We start from the raw sequence: 24,928 nt of genomic DNA on the forward strand, positions 1-24,928 counted from the left end.
ACGCCCCATAACGCACCCGAGGATGCAAAATTTGATGACGTATAGCGGTGTCCGTTTTTCGTTTTATTAAAATATCTAAAGTTTAAACATTCATATCTCCCTTACTTCTCTACAGATTTCAATAAGAATGTTACCGATAGTCTTGTGATTTTTCATATTAATTTATTAGCTAATAAACCAACATTGAGATAAAAATCCATTGAAAATAGTTGACACAATGCCAACAGACCGTCATTTCTGTGCTCAGGTGCTCAAAAGTTCGGCCACTCTGTGTATAGGTATATAACGATTATTTACACAAATAGTATAAAATATGTGGATTGTGAATGCTTATCCTCTTTTTATATAAAAAAATATAATTTTAAATTTCAAAAATATATTGTGTATAAAAGGAATGTGGCAACCCTAGTTTATTTCAAACTTGAATACACACTCATGCCAATTTTTAGCGTGAATTTCTTTACATTATCCTTATTAAAATGTACAGCAAAATAACTTTTAAAAAATCCACATTTTATATATATATATATATATATATATATATACAAACATTATTTTTTGTTATTTCTGTTTTATACCGGTTTATCAAAAATGCACAAAAGACCCCCAAAAGAATTCATATTTTCACTAAAATCTAACATTCGTAAAAAATAATAAGAATGTTTTAAAATATAAATATATTTTTTTAAATATTGACTTATTTCTTATAAAAACAAATATCATTTTTAGATATGCAGAAATTGGGATAGTTTTAAAGTACACACAATACCAAAAATGTCCAACACGTAATACCTGTGCTAAACATTGTAAAAATTCAATATACGATGATAGATCGAAGCCAAGTGACACAGCATAGTTGGTTTAAAAAAATGTAGTCGTTATATTAAAATTAATCGCTAACATTTATAACAGACAAATCATAAATTTTTCAACTTTTCAATTCAAGGTCAAATATCGCGACCTCCATTCGCCGTAGGCATTTCTAAAACAAAGAATTTTTCGATTTTCCCAAATATATTTGATAAAAGCGCTTCTTCTAGCCCTTATCCGCTACCTATGCTGCACAGAAAATTGCATCAGATTGACGCAATGTTAATTTGAACATGAATTACATATCGCTCACTCCTTTCAACGACGTCATATTATATAAAAAAATTGTCAATTTTCAGTTGTGCATGTTTTCGAAATGACCAGAAAATGTATTATATCCCAACAAAAGTGGCTTATTTTTAACTTAATATTTACCCGCTACAGGGCAGAAAGTGTTGTTTTTGCATTTTGAAGAAAAGGTATTGTTATTATTTTTTTAAATATAGGTACTAAATATTTTTCAAATGGAGAAAAAACCTTCAGGTTTTACCTAAAAGGATCTGTTGCACAGTAAAAAGTTCAATAAGTGGCTTGATATTTATTTTTAATACATTTCATTATATTTTTAAACTTTAAAAATGATCTCCTGAAAAATCAAGTTTTTGATGTATTATGACGTTGTTGAAAGGAGTGAGCGATATGTATATGTAGACAAGGTTATACGGCCCTGCGCTTCAAATACCATTCCGGGGTAGTATTAAATAAATTTAACAGTAAAAAATCTTTCTTTTATTTATTTGACACCCTTGGGAATCGAACCCGTGACTTCCAACACGGAAGCCAAACGCCCTAACCACTTCGCTATAGTTATATAAAATTTGCAATGCACAGATAAAATACGACATAATTTACAAAAGCAAATAATGAAGAAGAATGTAAATATTTCAAGTATTACTAATGTGAGTACAAGACGAGACTTGTGCCGACGGTAAACGCACTTACTCATCCCATAATATTTTTTATCAGTGTATTGTATTACACAAGTTTAAAAAGAGGTAGATTAGGTCAAAATGGCGTAATATAACAACATTTGGAGATATAAAATTCATATTAGAATACTTACGATTAACGTTAATAATAATAAAGGCGATGTGTGTTAAAAATATATATTTTGGGCAAATTTTCATACAACCAAAAAGGGACAGTCTGCCTTGCTTTTTATGCAAATATTGATATTATTTTAAAATCCCTGAAATTTCAAATTGCGCGCCTTTCAGTCAGCGAATTGCGTCGAGCACAAGCCCAAATTCATTTCCCTGTTCAGTGTTCACGTGACTGCCATCGATCCAATCGCAGAGTGCGTCTTTTAGGTCCATTCAACTTCGTCTCGAGTCTCGAGCTCTCTAGCAGGGGAAGGGATATTACGCACAGTATTATAAATTTTCAACTATGTATAGTTGTCTCACTTGTGCACATGTATATACGCGTACGGCGTACGCACGCGAGAGGAACGGGAATACATCGATTTAGAAGAGAAGTGATGTGGGTGTTCGTGTGTCGCTGGATGTCAAATATTCTATAAAAATGTTCGAGACGTAATTTTCGGTCCTAATACGGAGGATACTCGTGAAATTGAAATAACGCGGTGCTTCGAAAGGACGCGCTGAAGTGAAGTAGTGAAATTGAGATATGGTCGGATACAAGGCGAGTGTTTATTTACTGTCAGCCTCTGGGAGATAAGCCGAGCTGGAGGGGGGCTCTGGAAATACTATGATGATTTGGATAGTAACACTGTTTTACAACTTTGCTTGGATCGCTTCGGTTTGCGGTGTTGCATATCGATAATTTACATCATCCGTATGATTTCTTGTATTATTACAACACATCCATATTGCAGTCTCCGAGTGTTTCATTGTGTCCCTTGTGTGTGCATAAAACAATGGAAGGCGGTAAATAGGTACGTTCATATACTTGTCTGTATACACTATATGCGGTATTAGGAGGAATTCACTGTCGTGTAATGAGTCTCCTGCTCAAGGTCTTTGTTAGTTTCCACCTAATGTTCGCAATTTCTTTTTTTCTGCTCGGTTTTAACTTTTTGCATGCGCCACATGCCGATGAAAAATCCCTCTCGAGTTACGGATACTTCTCAAATCTGTCAGATTGTAATTGTCAATTGTCGAGAAAAATCGTGGAAGGAGTATCGAGAAATGTACGTTTAGCAACATGTCAATTGGAGGTTTATAGCATAATAAGTCGGGTAATTAAATGTTGATGATATATATCCATACGTTTCAATAATAATAATGTACTATTGTTTACTAATTACGTACTTACCTATCCAATTATTCATTTTATTACTGAGTGTGCTTCGGAAAATAGACACATGTGTTATCATTTTATACATTTTAGATCACATATATTTTTAAATATCTAATTAAGACAGTATGTATTCATAAATGTATACAAATATATACTCAATATATGAAATGCTTCGCTTTGATATTAATAATATTATATTTTAAGGATAGACACCTATTATCAAATAATTTTGTCACTATGTATTACTCTTCAATAACAACATCGTCTTCATACACATTTGAGTATACACTAGTATGTCTATAATGAAATAAAAACTCTATTTATACAATAAAACTAAGCTTCGTATTTAGTTTTGAATTATATATTTGTTTTGGAATAATGTGTATATATTATTCCTTACTAGATAATCTGTTCTGCATAATTCTATTGTCAGAACATAATACACTGTGTGATAATCAGCCAGCCATACATGTGTAACATTTAGAGTCAGTGAAATATTTTTAGATCACATTATACAAGTATAAAAAAAGGCACATACTTCTTGCATTTTGAAAAAAATAGAATAATTTGCACAACACATTGTATTGTAACCTTGAGGCGTTTTTCAACTTGACTGAGACTTGCAACCAATGTGAGGGGCATGTCATATAAGATATTTTAGAGGTTCACATGTGACATCAGAAAATCATAATCAGTCCATGTAAACTGTGTTTATTTACATGAAATTTTAAAGGTCTATTTTTGCTTGAGAGGAATATTGTTTTCTTTTCTCCAATTTCATCACAGCGAAGTACCCTTGAGGTAGTATTCCACAAAAATTCTGCTATATAAATTATCCAAAATGATTTTTATTGATTTTAATTAATGTATTACTTAGTAAATACTACTTTTACTTAAAATCTACCATGACACGTGTTTCCATGCATTCCGCATCATTTTCAAACACCGAATGATGCGGAATGCATCGAAACACGTGTCACATTAGATTTTAAGAAAGTGGTATTTACTAAGTAATACATTAATCAAAAATGGATAGATTTTACCATAAAGTGACTGCCGAATCAAATAATGAGAAGATTTTTATTATACTTCTACATATAAAAGTATTTTGATCTAAACACAGCATTTTAGTATGTTAGCAACGCATTGTGTCATTGCACACACGGATAGTTTTGGAAAGTTGGTAGCAATGGTATTAAAACCAAAAATTACCTACTTGCAATATAAAATATGTCAACAGGGTATGTGAACTCTTTGGTAATAGTAACGGCACGGTAACAAGAAATTACAAAATATCCAATTATGATTTTAGCAGTTAAAACAACTAATGACATCACATTAGATGACTTCATGAAATGTGCATTTTTCTTGCAATTAAAATAAAGATATTGAAGCCTTTATATATTGCTTATTTCTTCACATATTTTAACAAGGGTAGTAGCGATTGTCATGCGATTTTTTATGGTAATTTATTACCTTTTTTTAAATTACCTAATGTCGGGAGACAGTAATCATTTTGTGCAATTTTTTAAAAGCAATAAAGCAAAGCAACCTTACCGTTGAAGCACAAAAAGCATTGAGGAAAGGATAAACAAACAAAAAAATTATTTCAAAATGTAAAAAAAAAAAAACTAACTAACCATCACGCCGCTTCTCCGCAGGGGTAGGCAGAGAGAATCAAACGCCACACCACTCTGTCTTTGCAAACATTCTTTGCCTCTTGTACATTCATGCATCTCCTCATACATACCCGACGATTATTACGACTCCTGACCCGGCCGCTTTCAAGTATTTGACATACCTGATTGTCCCAAGTTTTCCTCGGTCGTCCTCTGCTTCTTTTTCCAACTACATTCGCCTCATAAATTTGTTTAACCGTTCTTTCTTCACTCATACGCTCCACATGTCCAAACCATCTCAACACACCTTTCTTAATTTAATTTAATTTCAAAATGGATATAGTGGAAAATTTATATCTCAATGAAAAAATACCTCAGTTTGTGAATAGAATTTTAGGTTACGAACGGAGAGTCCTTTATGTGAATTAAGATCTCTGAATTTTTAATTACATCATAAATTTGTTGAATCATAATGCCAGAGTCATTTGCTCACCGTTATATAATCCATGAACAAACCTTATAGGGCAAGTTTTTAGTAAAACGGGAATTTAAGTTGCTACTGCCTTGTTTTCATGGAAGAGAAGTACCTACCTATCAGATACCGGATTATTCTCCCTACGATATCTCAATATCATAGGTGTCTCAACTTGAGATGAAGCGTCTATCGGTTTTATGTGAAAGATGATTCAATTGGAGTAGGCTATATACTTCACAAATTTCCCAACTGAAGGCGCCACCGTCACCCATACATTCCAAATAACTATCCGCATTTGAAAGGATTCCACTGACATCTTTAGTATAAAAACGATAGAGGCTTTATCTCAAGTTGACAAAAGACACATTTTAATAATTATTTGTTAGCTAAGAATTAATATTTCATCTTGAGCACTGGGGCCATTTTCTAGAGGCTGGAATGGATAATACATTATAACAATATAACACATTTTTTAAGGTTATACTGTGTAATATTACCTCCTACGTATGTTTCAGGTACCTTTTCAGGGTACTGGTTGATATTGGGATATTGTGTAATATGCAGAAGTGAAGTTTGACTGTTATTCAAACTTCAATTTTTGTTTTGTTACTGTAGTTTGAATAAAAATTACACAATGCAACCTAAAAATATTGTTAACTTAACCTTGAAAGTGTATATTAATATTAAAATTATCATTATTTAAAAACAATGTTCCTGGTTACGAACAGTCTGACTTCCTATCCTGAGGTTCCGTTGTATGTATTCGGTCTAAACATATGAAGTTGCTGATTTTGTATTTTGTTGTTAACATTTTAAAACTATTTTATCAAAATAGGCACCATTACAATCTATGGGTTTTTCCTTAAGAGGAATTCAATCATAAATACCATTATTGAAAAAAATACATAAAGAATTCATATAATCAATGAATGGTTTCAGTTTGGTCTCTAAATTTTATTTATTATAAATAACAGAAAGTAATCTGTTGGGGATAGATCTAGCGAAAAAGGTGAATGCAGTAATATTACATGATTCATTTGTATTAATTTGATAATTATTTTTTTCGAAGTATGTTCTGTATACAGGGTCTTTGTTTACTGATCCTCCTCAATTTCCTTTTCTCTATTTCTCAAGCATCCAAGCTGTAGTGTGTGTATTACCTCTCACCGTTTGCCTCGATCGCTCTTAGTCTAATTGGTTTTCGGGCTTCCTAGACCCTTCCAAGATGTTCTATCCACTGTGGCCCCTTTATGGTCCAACTTAAATTAGCCCCAGAAATGAAGGTGTAAATATTTCATTGACAGCGTGCTGTTTTAGGGGCGTAAAATAAATACACAATAGCAGAAATGATTGCATATTTAAAGACAATTGTAGGACACAGTACAAAAATAAACCTTTATGGAGACAAAAACAAAAATCGAAGCAACTTCATGTTACAATCAAATACATTTACAACCAGTGGGAATCTAAACCGCTATACAATTTAAAACACACTACTTAACTTTACCATGGGCCTGGTTTGAACATAAGAAATATATCATGGTTATACTTGCAAAAAACGTTAACTCTGAAATCCCTATTGAAATAATCCCTATTATTCAAAGCTTTTAACCTGAATAACATAACCGCTATTAAAAGTTGAATTTACTTGTAAAACCACATAAATATGACATTTCAAACTACTTGGTGTATTTTGCAAGTTTAAAGAATGTTGAAAACTTTACAATACTGCATCATTAGTCAAAATTGCATATTTTCGAGTTAACGTTTTTTGCTAGTACACCCACAATATAAACCAACAATTTAACAAGAATAAGTGAATTTCGGGTTAATACACCGATCTAAATATAATATTAATTCCTAACAGTTTTTTCAGTTTAATGATTTTCTACGTGGGTGGATATTTATTGCCTATAAATAAATTAAGACGACTGATGATTTATTTTAATTGCAATTTATTACAGCCATTTGGACTTTATTATTTTTAACAAGCTTCTAATGTTTAGCCATTGTGTTGCTAAAAGTTATGTTATTTTTGTTGAGCGTTTTGGATTTTTCCTAGCTATTGTAAGTGGTCTGAACTAACATATAACTTTTGTGCAAGATCTTGATTTTTTGTGTGTGGCTCTACTTTAATTAGAGCTAGTTATTTTAATATTACTATTCCATATTGAATGGCAAATTTGTTGGTCATTTAGTAAAGAATTATAAAATATTTATGTATTAAATGTTAAACCAAACACTGATTTTTTTACTCTACTAAGCTATATTTTATTGTTGAAAAAACACATAAAAAACTAGTTATGGCATTTTCAAAAGAATTTCATTAATTTTTAATTTAAGTTTTACTTTACTAAATTTACTGACACGTGTTTCATACGGTGTTTGAAAATGATGCGGAATGCATCGAAACACGTGTCACATTAAATTTTAAGAAATAGTGGTATTTACTAAGTAAAACTTTACTTAAAAATGGAAAGATTTTACCACAAAGTGACTGCCGAATCAACTAATGAATGAATGTCATTCGTTTGAAAATGACCGTTTAAAATGCCATAACTAGGCGAAACAATTGTCACAAAATTGATTTTTATGTGTTTTTTCAACAATAAAATACAACTTAGTACACTCAAAAAATCAGTGTTTGATTTAACATTTAATACATAAATTTAAATGGAGTTCTACAAATTAAACGCCAACTCTAAAAATAATTATAAAATATTAAAGTTTCAGATAATGAAGGAAGTCAAGCAGAGTTAAGGGAATGCAGAAGCAGTCTGTAGGTCGTGACACGTCACCGCGACTGCCTGTCCACTATTCTTATCCGGACATAGATCATCAGGTATTCGCTTTATTTCAATATGTCAGTACATACCCACCACTCAAGGTATATTTTAAATCACATTTAATAAATACACTATTCCAACATTATCAGTATAAATATTGTGTATAAAACTTATACTTAAAATATATTTCGATAACTCACTTATAATCACATCTATTTCAAAGCAAAGACTAAATTAAAGTTTCATCTATTCATCATTTAAAAAAAAATTGTTTATTGTTTTGTTTCTCTCAACAACAAAATATTTTGATAAAATTATTTTTATAAAAAATAAATATATAAATCATTAAGCACCTAAACAGCTTTGAGGTTTTATTTGGGCACTATTTTAGGAGAATGTAATTTGCGATTATATTTTATTTGAAAGGCTTGTCTGTTTTCAATTGTCAGATCCCCGCTTCGGTCATCAGCAGCGTGGGATCTGTGAGCATCTCGGCGGGTGTCCTGACCACCTGCGACTCGCTGAACTCGGGCTCCGCGATGGCCAACTCCAGCGGCCAGCAGGGCTTCCCGAGGGCCGATCCGCCTCCCGCCGTGTCCGCTAACCAAGCTCGATCCGGAAGTCAGGCCGCGACTCCCACTCAAATGACCGTGAGAAAACTGCCCAAGAAAAGAAAATTCGACCCTTCCGAGTTCGAAATGGAACCGAACTCAGCGAATAACAACGGGATACTCGCGGCCGCCGAATTCCAACCCCAAAATCAAGTGATTCAAGAAGCCAGAAGATCCGTATCGCCCGGGCCCGTTCAGAACCCCGGGTACCCTTGCATAGAGTTGTCGGACTGGAGCAACTCCAGAGTTCTGGCCAAGCTGAGGGGCTTGTATCTCCCCGGGGTCATCAAGCAAGTCATCAAGCGCGACAACCAGGACGAGGTGGTAGTGGAGTTCAACGGCTCCAAGGCCGAGTCTGTGATTTACAGAGATCTGTTCGGTGTAGAGAAGTACGATATAATCGGGGACGCCTGCCCCCTTGCCGGAAACGTCCTAAAAGGCTCTCGGTGTGTTGTGCGGACTACAGATAGAGACAATACGGTGCAGAATATATTTGTGGAAGGTGTTGTGTATGATGTTCTCAGTTCACCAATAAGATTTCTAGTAAAGGTAACATTTTTTCTTCTTTTTTTAATACGGGTAAACCTCATTTTATGCTGGGATTCTGTTCCGAGTGACATCGGCATAATAAAAAAATAACACAAATATAATGGATGATATAAGGTTAGGTTCCGTGTCAAAATTATGAGAACAATCTAACATGTTTATTTAATGCAAAGCCATATATCGTAGTCGTACATGAGAAAGTGACCAACTAACAAAACGTAAAATGTTCAGGAGGGCCATTTAGTCACTTTTGCTTGGCAATAAAATAAACGTCAATGCAGTTAGTCATTTTTAACAAGTCAATTTATTACACTTTCAAGTTCAAACCACTTTAGGATTTTTTCAGGGAAATATTAAGCTAGTAAGATCTCAAATAGTCAACGATCACGTTTTTGTAAAAAATACACTTGGTCACTTTCTCCTGTATAACTACGATATATTCAAAATAATTTATAAACGTATTTAACAAATAAACTTTGAATTCGTTTATAAAATAAATAATCTCTTGATATAATCAATAAATTTTTAAAAAATAAATACCTATTCACCAGTTCTGCAATGCGTAATAAAATTCTCACACTTTTTATAAAAAAGCACCAGTCAGCATTAGAAAAAAGTTCAATGATTTTAGCTTCCGAAACTAGTATAGTCTTTAATAAAACTCAAGTGGTATAAAAACAAGTGTTTCCTTAATCATTGTAATATGTCTTACCACAAAGTTAATGCCGAAACAATAAATAGAAAGAAGTTCAGTCACATCTTTGGTTGTTATGTCTTTGATTCTGCATTTGCGTGTAAGCCTTGTAATGTCCTCATTTATGTTATCTCCCTCTTCTACACTTGCACCATGAATAAATCCAGGGAACCGGGAAATTCCGCAACTGGCACCAACCGATGTAATTGTGAATCGGCGTAAATCAAACCAGCACAGAACGAGGTTTACCTGTATAATGTTTTTGCTTTTGAGAGATTCATTTCTCATTTTTACTATTTAAAAACAATTTATTTCTTCAAAACCCCTATCCGCACCCCAATGGTGCATAGGGCACTGCATCATATAAACGCGTTGTTATCTTGATCATTAACACGTGAAGGAAAGGTGATGAGCCTTCCGCTTCAGGTACTAGTGCAGGGTAATATTGAATAAATAATAGTGAAAAAATTATTCATTTAACCCCCTCCCTGGGAATCGAACCCGGGACCTCCAGAACGGTAGCCGAGCGTTCTGACCATAACACTGAAATTAGGTACTATAATGTTACAATGAATCACAATTTCTTAATTACTTTTATCTCGTGTGAATGTAAATATTTAATTTCAGCATTCTAAATTAATGATCTGAATGGGAATTTCATACTTGTGAGTAGTACAGCAGCTTACTATGTTTACTTACTGAATTCATAGATAAAAGATATCAACACTGATGATAATACATATTTTTTTTTATTCCTATTTATTCTTCTTCTAACCCTTATCTGCACCCAATGGTGCATAGGGCACTGCATCATATAGGAGCAGTGTCATCTTGATCGTTACTTACATGTAAGCAAGTTGATCACTCCTGCGCTTCAGGGACATTAGTGTGTAAAATCGCTAATAATTATCTTCACCCCCTCCCCCTGGGAATCAAACCCGGGACCTCTAGCACGGTAGATAAACACGCTAACCATTACACCATGGAGGCAGACATATTCCTATTAATAATAAACATATAAATGTGATTTAACAAATTAAATAAATTAGGATTGGTATTTTAAATGAAAGGGTATAGAGTTTTTTTAGTTTTGTTTTCTTAGTTATAGCAACAACAACAAAAATATTATAATGAAAACTGGTCCATAAAGTACATTTTGTTAAGTGTATTTTTATTTATAGATTTGGCATTTAATTTGTAGAACTGCATTTTAATTTATATATCAAATATATACTAAACATTTATATATGTACCAAACACTGATTTTTAGAGTCTACTAAATAGTATTTTATTATTGAAAACACATCAAAATAAAATTTGTGATAATAGTTTCGCCTTTTTACGGCATTTTCAAACTAATGTCTCAATTCAAACATTGGTTTTAAATGCCATAACAAGGCGAAACAATTATCACAAAATTTATTTTTATGTGTTTTTCACTGGTTCGCTGCCACAAGAGTGTTCATGTGCCCGCCAGGCCGGCCATACAAAATGAGCGAGTTAACGCGCTCCCATTTGAGCTTGTCGCAAGCCAATATCAAATCCAATGCATTATTTTTCAATTAAAATATCTATTAGGAAGATCAAAAAATACTAAAATATTACAATTTACCGATATTATCAAAATTACAGTCATCTTTTTATAAGCTTTCACATTTTTGTTAAAAAAAATTCGGCCTGCTGGGTACGACCATATTAATAACTTTTGGCATTGAAAGGGTTAATAATAAAATACAGTTAAGTTGGCTCTAAAAATCAGTGTTTGATGTTAATATTTAATGTATAAATTAGTGTATTTTTGCTATTATTTTTTTTTAATATTATTTTTTGACATTTCATCAAAGATGAAGAAGAATATGGAAATCTGGGCATTTACGGGGCTGACAACCGTCATAAGCTGGTTTAAGTGATCACTTTACACACGTGTAACATTTACCAATTCTACCCATTATTGACAACCACACTACTCAAATTCTTAGAAGTTCTATATATATATGAACCAATTTTGAAATATTGTTCTTGAATCACCAGAACTTCACTAGAGACATCTATTGGTGAGATGAAAAGAATGATTTTTTGCTAGTCGAATTTTCATATTAAATGTTTTTGTCGTAACATAAGGTATTCATGTTTTCATTTATTTTTGTTTAGATAACGGGCAGCCACGATGAAGGTGTGGTCGTCAAGAGAGCGGACATCCGTCTGCTGCAGCCCCCGTGGGCGGAAGAACTGGAGGACATCGGGGCTCGTCTAGTGCCGCTCCATCATCACCAGCTCTCCGCCCTGCAGGTTTACTCAATTATTCTCCTTTAGATTATTACCGGAAACAAAATAATCCCATAAGACAAAATTGAGTTAGAATATTTTATAATACCTGGATTACATTCAATTCAAGATTGACAAATTATAGTAAGTTTTAATGAAATGATTATCTTTTGGAATGGACTACGAACGATAGATTAATATAGTCTTTTTTGATATCTCAACAAAGATGAAGAAGAAAATCGAAATCTGGGCATTTACGGGCCTTGCGACCGTCAAAGGCTGGTTTGAGTGATCACTTTACACACGTGTAACACCAATTCTACCCATGATTCTATATATATATATATATATATATATATATATATATATATATATATATATATATATATATATATATATAAATATATATATATATATATATATATATATATATATATATATATATATATATATATATATATATATATATATATATATATATATATATATATATATATATATATATATATATATATATATATATATATATATATATATATATATATATATATATATATATATATATATATATATATATATATATATATATATATATATATATATATTTATTTGTATGTGAGGTCCGAATCCTGGATTATAATCACGTAATTATCTTTTGGGAAAAGTTTTTATTGATTGTTTCTAATGATTTCGTAATAAATTGTAGCCTTCGGAGAACTTTTACACCAGTTCCCCGGTAGCCGGGATGGGCAGCCTGGGCGGCTCCTTCGGGGGGATGGCCACCTCCGTGCTGGCCATGGCCCCGCTCTCCAACGGGTCTGTCGACGACCTCGGAAAGCGACACTACGACGAGTATGGAGAGAGCGACGATGATCTCAGAAGGGAGGATATCAATTTTCCCATGGAACAGGGTAATTATATTGTTAACACTCTCCTTATCATTCATCGTTCACTTTGCGTAATACCACTTTAAACCACAAAGTGAATGACGAATGATGAGTGTTATATTACCATACCACAAAGTTAACAATGCTTTTAATATACAAAATAAATGATGTTGTTTCTCATATTATCAAATAACAAAACTTTGTAATTAAAACAACTAAAACAATAAAATACATATTAATTTATTATTCTATATTCTATATTTATACTAATTGTACCAGTTACTCGTTAACTCATTTAAGTTATCCATTTTTTATTTAAAAATATTTTTTAATTGTTTTAGAAAATTATCCTTGCCTATTGTGTACAAGGATTTATATAATATTTAGTTTATATATCTAAAAATGATAGTGGATGTGTATAGTTAGTAATAAATTAATAAGGTTGATCCCTAAAAACAATACAATAGACACAACCGATCCAATATCTTTTATCAATCAAGATTTGTCTCATTCATTTGTCTTGTCATATTTTCTAAATAAGACACCACTAAATCTGAAAGATCTTTATGTCCTATTGCCTCATAAACTTTTGTCAACTGCATACCTTCTTTCGCACATTCTGTTTCCAATTCAGATCTTTCTTTTTATAAAATTGGGCATACCCACACTAAATCTCATCACATTCACAAGTAGAGTTTTGTCTAATTTAAAAACGGAAGTGGTATTCTCGAAATGCCCCATGACCCGTAAAAATTTTAGTTAATGCGTATTTCAATTATTTTTTTTAAAATGAAAATTCATACAATAAAGTTATCCTTTACAAATATGCGTTTATTGGAGCGGTGTGTGATTGTTGTGTTAGCTCTGTCAATATTGTTTATTTGATCAAATGTTGACAGGGTGAAAGTCTACACATATAATATTTCTAAAATAAGTACAATTTACCGCATATTACATGTGTTGTATGTATCTTCACTTAATATTTTTTAAGAGGAATGTTATAATTCAATAACATATTTTCAGAGTATACAATACAAACCAATATTTGTATTTCCAAACGGAGGTTGGATACGTAAAATGCTGGGTTAATGTGAAGTTATTCGCAATTTTTTTATTGTGCATGAAGCACTTTTGCCTCAAAAAGCATCTTCAGAATACCAAATTATTTCATTTTAATTCATTACCCTAATTTTTTTCTTTATTCTTGTGTATGCTATTTTTTTACAAATTCCGCAGACAAGCTACATAAGGTGGCTTGGTACATATATCAACAGTACAATAGATTCTGAGAATATATTAAAACAACTGTAAAAATTAAATTGAGAAAAAAAAACTATTTTTATAAAATATTTTTTTAAATCTAATAAATAATTTTTAAAAACATGAATATAAATAATATCACTATGTTCATTTTCTCAAAATATGTAAAACCCTTTAAATGTAAAATATTTTTTTAAATCTAATAAATAATTTTTAAAAACATGAATATAAATAATATCACTATTTTCGGTTTTCTCAAAATATGTAAAACCCTTTGTATGTAGTTGCTTCATTTGACAAACTCAATGATAGGTAATGTAAAAATATCTTTCTAGAAGGCGGTAGCAGTAAAAGAAGTAGTTTGCAGAGCCGCGGAAGCACCTCTAGTCTACTTGAACAAAGAAGTATTACACCACGATCTCAGCCCCCCACCCCGAGGTATGGCTTTTTATCTCTACCACTTTAGTTTTCCCAATAGGAGTTCCCTGAATGACCAACCTAATAGAGATGGTTTTTGATCCCACGGTAGTGTAATTGACTCAAAGCCCGGAACAGCCATATCTATGAGAATAACTGTCTACTATGAATTTTAGATGTGTGGTAGTTTAACTTAGGAACGTCCACATTAAAAAAAAAAACCAGTAAAGCCTCTATTTTTAGAGGCTTATCTGCAGGTAGGATAGTAAGGATAGGGAAGGTAAATGTGAAAAATACATTGCAAACACCCAGACCAATTGGAAATAAATATTATTTTTATGGGCACGGCCCATAAAAATAATATTTATTGTTTTTATGGGCCGCTTTTTCAAGATTTTCAGTCTTGAAAAAGAAGCGGTTAGCTTCGAAACCGGTAGACATTATAATTAAGTTATAATAAAATATTTATGGTGATTTTAAAACAAAGTTATATTTTTATTACACCCATAATTTTGTTCAAAATCAACATCGTAAATAAGTGTTGTCTTTGTGTTTTCAAAACACATAAAACCGGCTACAAATTCTTATCTTTATTCGACACGACTCCTGATTCAATAGTGGCTGCATTATTTTTATGGGCACGGGAGCCGTGTTAAAGAGCCGAGAATAATGTTGCAATAACTGGATTCGGCAGATCTCAGGCCGCCACGCCCCACAAGTACAAGAAGGGCGACGTGGTGTCCACCCAGTCGGGGGTCCGCAAGAAGTTCAACGGGAAGCAGTGGAGGAGGCTCTGCTCCCGCGAGGGCTGCTGCAAGGAGAGCCAGCGCAAGGGCTACTGCTCCCGCCACCTGTCCCTGCGCGCGCCCCGCAACACCAATACCCCCCTCGGCGGCAACTCCCACACACCCCACCACAGGTATGCCCCGACTGCTCCTCTTCTACCTTCTACCTTCTGCATTTACTCTCCTTTCTTTATCTTCATCAATCTCTCCATACATAGAAAATATACTTATGTATTTCTTCTCGCAGTAATGTCCCCTGAACTCCTTCACTTACTTCTGTATCCTTTCAAACATATTCCACTCACGGAGCCAACTGTTAGTTTGATATCGAGTATCTGTGTTCAATTGCTTATGAATTTGTTTTTGTCTAGAAGCAGTAGCAAGTCGTTGTCTTCATCCGGCGGTCCGATGGATGGAGAAGACACTTCTCGGGACTCGGAGACCACATCGCCCCACTACAGCAGGGTGGCCGGGAGGTTCGACCACGATGAAACGGAAGCCGCTAATATGCTCGGTGAGTCCACTCCGAGCTTCTTGTTTATTAATACACTAGAAAACTTCAATTTTAGAGGTCCAAGTGTGAAAAACAATTAAAATTTTAACGAATTCACAATTTGGAAAAGAAAATATTCAAACTGATATGCAGTAATGCTTTATTTATTTCTTCATATACACAATTGCAAATAACAATTTAAAATAAAATAATTAAAATTTTGATGATTTCAATTTGGAAAAGAAAATATTTAAACTGATACGCAGTAATGCTTTATTTATTTCTTCATATACATAATTACAAATAACAATAATGTCCCCTTACTGAGTTTTCCCGTGCATTATCGTACGTTTTTTTTAGTCAAAATAATAAAAGCACCGAATCAAAATTGGTAATTTCAATAGATTAAAATAAAAATAGTACAGTTTTTTTCGCTTCTTCTCTCAATTTCGATTTGAATTTCTGACAAAAAAAAAATATCTCAAATTATTAAAACGTTTTTCAAGATTTTATTGAAAGTTTTGTATTTAGCAAAAAATTATTGAGAATTATTTCATAATATTTTTGTTTTATTATTGCCAATTTTTTCAAATTAACAATCTTTTTATATATTGGTTATATACATATATATTTCACGTGATTGATGATGACAATTTAGTGTTTGCTGACATTTACAATGAAGATGTGTGTTTTCATGTAAAACAACCTCTGTTTATTGATTCATAAATCAGGCCAATTTAATTAAATAATGCCCTGATTTTTCTATCCTTAATTTAATTTTGTCATGTAAAATAAAAGAACTTTCTTCTTCGACAAGTTATTTTTAATACATGTGCTGTTTTTGACCAAAGATCTTCCGCAATAGATCGATTGCCAAAAAAAAACCCCTATCTATTGGTAGAAAGCCAATTAAAATTCTGTAATACATATTTACATTTAAATATCGAGAGATAAAAACTCTTGCAGATTTGACAGTTTAAATTTGATGAAGGGTTGACAGTTCCCGTGTTATTTTTTAATTTTTTATTGGTATTTAAATGTTTCTTAATTAATGGGTTGATAAATAGGGTAGAATGCTACAATATTTCTTGCATGCAGCTTTAACTTTGAATTATTTCTCATTTATTTATTTAATATTATATTAGCACCTCTAAGCCTTTATCTAACCGTTTTGATGTTGTCGGGGAATACTCTCACATGAGCCTTTACTGATTAACTCTGTTTACAAAGAGATTAATGGATTAAAAGCCCATCGGGCTTCTTTAAATTGGGGTAAACTGGTTCTTTGCCTTAAGTGCGTTTACACACTCTCTAATGTTGCACTCACGAGGCCGGCCATACTAAATTAGCGTGTAAACGCATATGTAGCATGGAGGCTTAATTTTTTCATTGTCTTTTTAAACCTCCACTCGTTTACAAGTGATTTTAGCTCTTTTAAAAAAGAAAATATATTGTAATAACAATAAGAGGAGATAGAGATGGAAGCGAAAAAAAAAAAACAATAATAATAATCAACTCACATTAACGAAAATATAAAATAAGCTATTTGATCTACATTAATTAAATCTTCATATTATCCTTTAAATATAAACCGAAGAAAAAGAAAACATTTTGTTAGGTTTTACTTTTCTTTAAATGTTACCGCCTACCGGGAACAGGCTCGATAATTTTAGAATTTACAATAATAATGTCTATAATCTCTGGATAGTTTCGCTGGGGAGCTCTCGATCCGGCACTCCGGGCTTCTCTCCCCCGGGCCCCGTGGCGGGCGCGGGCACGAGCGGCGGCCCCGGAGCCGGGGGGGGCAGCGCGGGCAGCGGGGGCCCGCACGTGTTTGTGCCCATCAGCAGCCCCCCGCCGCAGCCGCCGCCCCCGCAGCACCACAAGACGCGCTACACGCACCAGCAGCTCATACGGTAATATTGACAAAACATTTAATTCATATTTGAAGCAATAACATTGTGACTTTCCGTTTTATAATTGAAATATAACTTTGATTTAAAATTACTATAAATATTTTATTATAACTTAATTATAATGTTTACCGGTTTCCAAGCTGACTGCTTCTTTTTCAAGACTAAAACTTCGAACTAAAGCTTCGAAACCGGTAAACAATATAATTAAGTTATAATAAAATATTTATAGTGATTTTAAAACAAAGTTATATTTTAATTGTAAAACAAAACATTTATAAAAACATCAATCATACAACTACTTAAGACCTAGATCTCAAGCGTTCAAATCATTACGCGCTCGGCCATCTGGACGTCTCCTCACGCACAATTAAAAAAAATGTATATTCAAAAATCAAAAAAATTGTCTTATTCACGAGAACCTGAAGTTGTGCTGAAAATAACGACATATAAACCTGAATTTATCAATCTTTCAAAGGAGATGCAAGGACATTATTCGCAATAAGTAGTGTTCTTATGAATACCTTACTTTCAAAATATTTTTATCAACGAATAAAATCCTTATTATGTGTGAAATCAACATAAAAAATTATTGAGTATTCCCGTAATTTAATAAAGGTCTAAAATTATAATAAGGCGTATTAATTACAATAAGGCAAACAGATTTGGCTAACGAGAAAAAAAATTCCGTGTAATGTTTATATTTGGCTCTTTGGCTGATAAATTTGCCGACATCTCACATATGGTGGTTTCAAATTCCACCAACAAACTAAATTCAAATCTCCATCCCCATTCGACTTGTCACATTTCAAAATACTAATTAGCAATATGAATACCGGCAGGCCGGAGTTGGTGCGGCCGGGGCAGGTGGTCAGGTCGCCTCCCGCTGCATCGGGAGGGGTGGCCACCAGCGTCATCAGGATATCTCCTCATACTACACATTACCAGGTCAGTTCACTCACAAAAGGAAACCAATTGTAATCTTGAAGTGCTTACAAAAGCAACATTAACCCTTTGCGGATTAGCTGTAAGTGATATACGGAAAGAATGCAAGGCTGAGATAAGCATTATCGATAAAATTAAAAAAGGTGTGTTGAGATGGTGTTGACATGTGGAACATTTTAAAGCATACCTTTGAAGATATTATGATTGATATAACCATCTTTTTATTAATATGAGTGCCCTATAAATTAATTTATGTACATATGTATGTACATTGTCCTAGGGTTAATAAAATATATCCTTTTGCTAAGCTTCTTTGATTCGATGGACATATTTTTACTGCTAGGCAATAAATTTTGGGTAAAGAAAATGCATTTTAATTAAATCAATAATTGTGTCAGTAATTAGAGTGACAAAATATTTGAGAAATTACATGTACGCACGCATCTCTAGTTTACATTTAATTTCAGATGGAGCAACGCCCTTTGTCTATGAGTCAGCCTCCTCCCCCCGCCCCCCCATCCCAACCCCTGTTGCTGCAGCAAGCCCTCACATTCTCCTCGGAGATTGCGCAACTCGAACAAGACTTGCACAAGGAGCATAACAGAAGTAGCGTGGACTACGTTCGCTGCTCCCAGGAAGACGGTGTCAAAAGTGAACATCCGCACCGAGACAACCCTCCTTCCGGTATGGACCTCAGGAACGGACTGCAGGAATATGGCACTCTGAGGTTTCAGACTAACGAACTGAATAACAATTCCCGAAACGGCGACATGAACGACTTCCGGTCTAATAACAATATTCACCACGGAACCAACAACAACGTGAACATCAATTCCAACCTTAAAAATGCCTCAAATCACATTTTTAACAATGACAGAAATGTGAATGACAGAAGCAATTTTCACCTCCAAAGGAATAACGCAAGTGTCAACAGTGAAATCACGCTCACTTCTAATAACCCCAACGATCTCTCGACTCAAAGAAACAACGGAGATTACCGGAGCGGCATACCAGACGACTATCCCCGCCTCGCCAATTCGGCAATCCAAGAAAGTAATTTGAGAAACAACCTACTCAACAATATGGAGAGGCAAAACAGCTATCAAAATCATATCGCGGTTTCGGATAGCAAATTAAACTGTCCTAATGTTCCTATGGATAGCATCAAAACTCCCAACAGCCTCAATAATCTTGCCGATATTCATCCCGCTAATAATAACAGAGATCAGAGGACTAATAATAAAATAGAGATTCGCCCGACAAATGAAATGAGGATTTTGAAGCCGGCACCTTTACAGGCGCAACAGATATCTCTGTCTTCGGTGCAGGGTATGGACTCGTCTTATGGCCAGCCGACACTGTACGTGATTCCTCAGAATTCTCAACATGATAAAAAGTTTGTGATTATCAAAAGTGAACCGATGGACACTGTGCAGGTAAATATTTTTAAAATGATAATTTCAGATTTTTGCGATCAAAGCCATTTTGTTTGAGAAAATCTTCCCAATTTAAACTGTTGCATTTTTTAACGAAATATTTGTATTTCAGTTTCAGGATAAAACTGCCACATTGATTAGGACATCGGGAGATACGCAGACAGTGTTAAGTCGCACAGTTAGCGATTCAAGTGAACAGGTATTTTTTGTAAGAAGCATTTTTTATTTCCTATTCCTGCGATCCATTTTCTTCTTTACATTACGTTTACTTTTCATTCCTTCTATCTAACCTGTACAAATATTAATTTGTTTTTTCTTTCTTTTGGTCACACTTTTTTATTATTTATCATCCTGATCAATTCCAAAATCAATCGTAAAAGGATATGTGAAACATTCGTTTAAGGTGAATCTTTTAAATTTTTACGGTCATTTGGATATTGACAGCATTTTGGGGGTCATTAGTTCTACTTTTTATTGTCAAATGGCATAAGTAATGTAGAAAAACACTGTCAGAATGAGTTTTTGTATTTTAGGGTTTTGTAAAAGTCTGTTGTTTTAACCACTTCATGCTATAAAATGAGCATTGTTTGTGGACGGCGCATGTGTCGTATTGTTCCAACCCGAGCGCTGCTCGCTTTAGACTTTCAAAGTTTCAACTTATTTGCATTACGTAATATAAACAACCCAACTGAGTTCGCCAGTTGCCACTTGACGCTCGTAGAGGTTTATTCTGTTTTCACTTTAAATGCTCGAAATCTTAAGAGGAATCCCGAGATCAAAATCAAACTGACTAGCCTGAATTAGACAAATGAACGGAAATCAATATTCGTACACATATTTCACCACCTTTGGCTCTGTTTGAATTTATTGGAAATTCTTTGATAAATGACCAAATTTAATCATTCACAATACATATACGGTTCTTTGCTCCGTGGTGTAATGGTTAGCGTGTTTAGTACAGTAGCTAAATTATACCGTGAGGTCATGGGTTTGATTCCCAGGGGGTGGTGAAAATGAATATTAGTGAATTTACACTCCAATATTTATTTAATATTACAATACGATGCAGTGCCCTATGCACCATTGGGCGCAGATAAGGATTAGAATGAATGAATACAGTTCTTCATAAAATTATATTATGTAAACTCTTTAAATAAATAAATAAAATAACCCGATGTTTAGTTTTTTTTTTGTGAAAAAACATGACATAAAGTGGTTAAACTAAAAATAGGTGAATTATTGGTGATTTCATTTATTGATTTGGCAGTCACTTTATGGTAAAATCTATCCATTTTTAATTAATTACTTAGTAAATACCACTTTTTCTTAAAATCTACTGCGACACGTGTTTCGATGCATTCCGCATCATTTTCAAACACCGTATTTGAAAATGATGCGGAATGCATCGAAACACGTGTCGCAGTAGATTTTAAGAAAAAGTGGTACATATTTACTAAGTAATACATTAATTAAAAATGAATTATTCGTGCATTAGTAGATTTTTTGAAGAGTTTATTAACTTTGTAGCGCAACAATATAAACAACATGGTGGGCAGTGCAGTGATAGTACACCCTAGTCAACTGCTGCCTGTATTGCCTCCACCCCAGCCGCATACGCCGACCACTCCTCATTCAACCATCATTGGTAAGTTACTTTCATTTAAATTTCTAATAAGATTCTGAATATTTCGTAATCACGAGTTTGACTTTTTACAATACCCTTCTCCATCCGCCAAATCAATTACAATTCTAAAAATACAAAGAATTTAGAAGATAGATGAAACGATTCGTCGAATTCACTCAAGGGGCAGAGTACTCGACAAATTCAACTTATCCAATTGAATAAATAGGCGCTAATAATTGGAGCACACATGGCGGAGGATGTTAGTGTCCAGAAGGAACTGAACATACGGCTCGGAATGGCAAGAGCCATATCAATAAAATGCGCAATGTCTGGGATTCACTTCTTTACTTGACAAAAACCAAGTTTCGTATCTTTAACGCCTGCATCCTAACACTGCTGCTGTATAGGTGTTAGTCGTGGCACCTCACCAAAGCTCAGAGCGAGAAACTGGCAAGTTTTGAAAATAGATGCCTGATGCGAATACTGGGTGTAAAGTGGTATGACTTGGAATGAGGAAGAGAACCCAACAGCCCCTCATACTTGAAGTCCTGATGAGGAGAAGGTGGACATGGTTGGGACATGCCCTTAGAATGCCACCTGAGAGCATTAACCTCTCATGTCCTTTCTTCCAACCCCGAGGATTCCGGCGCCCCGGAAGGCCGCTGACGACCATTCACCGACTATACTCGCAGAGCTGAGCAGAGTTTTGAGATGCCGGACTGGCCTGGGAAGAAGCCAAGGAGATGGCGCGTGACAGAGTGACTTAGAGACGTCTTGTGTTGGCTATATGCTCCTCCTAGGGAGTGAACATGGAAAAAAAGAAGAATAATTTAATTATTTTATTTCAGTAAGCAACGCGGCGCGAACGGTGTTCCCCTGGCAGAGCCTGGTGCCCATCCTGGGGAGGGGAGGCGTGGTCTCCCCGCCCCCCTCCCCGCCGCTTTCGGCGCCACCCCACCACCCCCCGCCCTCCCCCGACACCCTGCCGCACTGCCACATCAAGATGGAAGACGATGCGCCTGGTAAATATCATTCTTACATTTTACTTCTTCTTTTTATAGATCCTGAGGATCTGTCTGTGCTGCCGCTTGTTGCTCTTGGGATGTTGACTGCCAGCTATCTCTCCATCTTTTCGGGGGTCTGCTTTGTCTACATCCTTCAGGATTTCCTTGGAGCGCGATATGTTGAAGTCTGTCTTCTGACAATCTGTTGACATGCTCATTCCAGTATCGCCTTTAATTGTCCTCCCCGCCTTACAATATCTTCCGTCTTACACATGCTCCGGATATCAGTGTTTCTTATGCAGTCTCGCAACGTGTTTCCGGTTATAGATCGGAGAGTTTCCATCTTAGAGCTTCGAATTCAAAATTTTGTTATAGATGTATCTGCTCTTGCCCCAATCCCATAGGTGGCTATTGGTCAAACACATATTTTGTATATCTACATTTTATTTTCCATTCTCATATATTTGCTAATCTTATGTGCAAAGACAAATAGCCGCAAGTTAGAAACAGTAGCTTTGAGAGTTTATAGTTAACTTAAAATTATGTTTTTTTGCCAAAACATGTATTAAATTAATACAATTTGTAGCTATTTGGAAATATGAATATCTTGGTAAAGGAAAGAGGTAAAGCAAAATTTGTGATTGTATATGTTAGAGGCCAGTTATAAGAATGCTTTAAGCCGTATTAAGCCAAACAGCCGCATGTTGAGTTACGGCTAGTTGCCTTTACACATTAGTAATACTCTACTGTTTATTAATACTCTATTTGTTTTCCTAGATGATGACGACGACGTGTTTGAATGCGAGGCCATGCCTCCCAGCCCCCTCACCACCCCCTCCACCAGCGGGGAGCCCCTCACGCCCTCCGACATCATGAGCGCCAGCGCCAACAGTGCCAACAAGAGGAGAAGCCACTCCCTCTCCGCACTAGGCACCGCACAACAGAATGAAGGAGCAGCCGCCAAGGTAAGCTCATTCGCCTTTTCGTTTAGTTTTTTTTTAACCCTCATCCACACCCGATGGTGCATAGGGCACTGCAATTGATAGTTAACACATGAAGAAAAGGTTCCGCTCTCTGGGTGTAGCCGATAGAAGCGTGAGACGTCTATCAACCAAATTATCTGGAATATACAGCTTTTTTAGATATTCTGGAGCCATATTATGTATTGATTTATAGTATAGTACGAGTAAGAACAATTGACGTGTCACAAACATTTCCGCGGTTGCGGGTATACTTTTTGTACCTTAACATATGGGATACGGCTTGTTGTATAGCTGACGTATCATGTATGTTCATATGGGTAGGGCGGTCAAATAGTTGTTACAAATAACACACACATTTAATTTTATCCTACAGAAGGACCCGCGAATACGTCGGCCGATGAATGCATTCATGATATTCTCCAAGCGCCATCGCACCCTCGTTCATAAGAACCATCCCAACCAGGATAACAGAACTGTCAGCAAGATCTTGGGGGAGTGGTGGTATGCTCTGACGGCCGATAAGAAACAACAGTACCACGATTTGGCCAGCGAGGTAACCATCCCATATATATTATACCATCCGATTCGAGTCCATGCTTCTCTTTCATCTTCTTTACATGGGATAGTTAAAATATAAAATGTAAAAAGATTCAGGAAATAAAACAAAATATGTAATTGAAAAAATCCTTAAAAGATTTTTCAGTAAACCCCTCTATAAAGTTGTGATAGGTACCGCGTTATCGGAGGGAATGTTACAGAGGGTAAATGTTTTTAGATTGTATTTTTATGTAATAATTACTCATTCTCAGTCATTTCCGCTGGTTAAAATGTAATCATACAATTTAAAACATTAACTCCCTATAATGTTCCCTCCGATAACGAGGATCATATCTCAACGTTATAGGGTGGTTTACTGTATTTAAAGCTAGAACTCATTACAATGTCTGAAGCACTGAAATCCTTCAAAATGAGCATTTTTTATTACTGTTTTTTATACAGTTTGGATAATTGAGGTCCGCATAATTGTACTAATACAAGTATGTAGTTTGTGTT

The 24,928-nt window shown here is 34.5% G+C and overlaps 1 protein-coding gene across 7 annotated transcripts in view; it reads left to right on the forward strand.

Annotated features, from left to right (window-relative positions):
- The first annotated feature begins 2,020 nt into the window (after positions 1 to 2,020).
- cic (Putative transcription factor capicua) overlaps positions 2,021 to 24,928 on the forward strand; it is a 36,548-nt gene continuing 13,640 nt past the window's right edge. For 3 of the 7 annotated variants that reach the window (XM_088278233.1, XM_088278240.1, XM_088278238.1), the window contains exons 1-16: positions 2,021 to 2,767; positions 7,954 to 8,068; positions 8,462 to 9,172; positions 12,015 to 12,152; positions 12,835 to 13,039; positions 14,611 to 14,713; positions 15,387 to 15,611; positions 15,849 to 15,991; positions 17,679 to 17,886; positions 18,726 to 18,831; positions 19,296 to 20,264; positions 20,377 to 20,472; positions 21,792 to 21,909; positions 22,737 to 22,910; positions 23,670 to 23,857; positions 24,249 to 24,428. In XM_088278233.1, the coding sequence (XP_088134359.1) occupies positions 7,991 to 8,068; positions 8,462 to 9,172; positions 12,015 to 12,152; positions 12,835 to 13,039; positions 14,611 to 14,713; positions 15,387 to 15,611; positions 15,849 to 15,991; positions 17,679 to 17,886; positions 18,726 to 18,831; positions 19,296 to 20,264; positions 20,377 to 20,472; positions 21,792 to 21,909; positions 22,737 to 22,910; positions 23,670 to 23,857; positions 24,249 to 24,428 (3,642 nt within the window). In that variant the 5' untranslated portion in view covers positions 2,021 to 2,767; positions 7,954 to 7,990. The remainder of the gene's footprint in view (positions 2,768 to 7,953; positions 8,069 to 8,461; positions 9,173 to 12,014; positions 12,153 to 12,834; positions 13,040 to 14,610; positions 14,714 to 15,386; positions 15,612 to 15,848; positions 15,992 to 17,678; positions 17,887 to 18,725; positions 18,832 to 19,295; positions 20,265 to 20,376; positions 20,473 to 21,791; positions 21,910 to 22,736; positions 22,911 to 23,669; positions 23,858 to 24,248; positions 24,429 to 24,928) is intronic. The other 4 variants (XM_088278239.1, XM_088278235.1, XM_088278237.1 and 1 more) reach the window with 4 other exon arrangements.

Source organism: Brachycentrus maculatus, unplaced genomic scaffold (genome assembly GCF_059751285.1).
Source record: "Brachycentrus maculatus isolate JH-2025_06_01 unplaced genomic scaffold, ASM5975128v1 h1tg000055l, whole genome shotgun sequence".
NCBI classification, from domain to species: domain Eukaryota; kingdom Metazoa; phylum Arthropoda; class Insecta; order Trichoptera; family Brachycentridae; genus Brachycentrus; species Brachycentrus maculatus.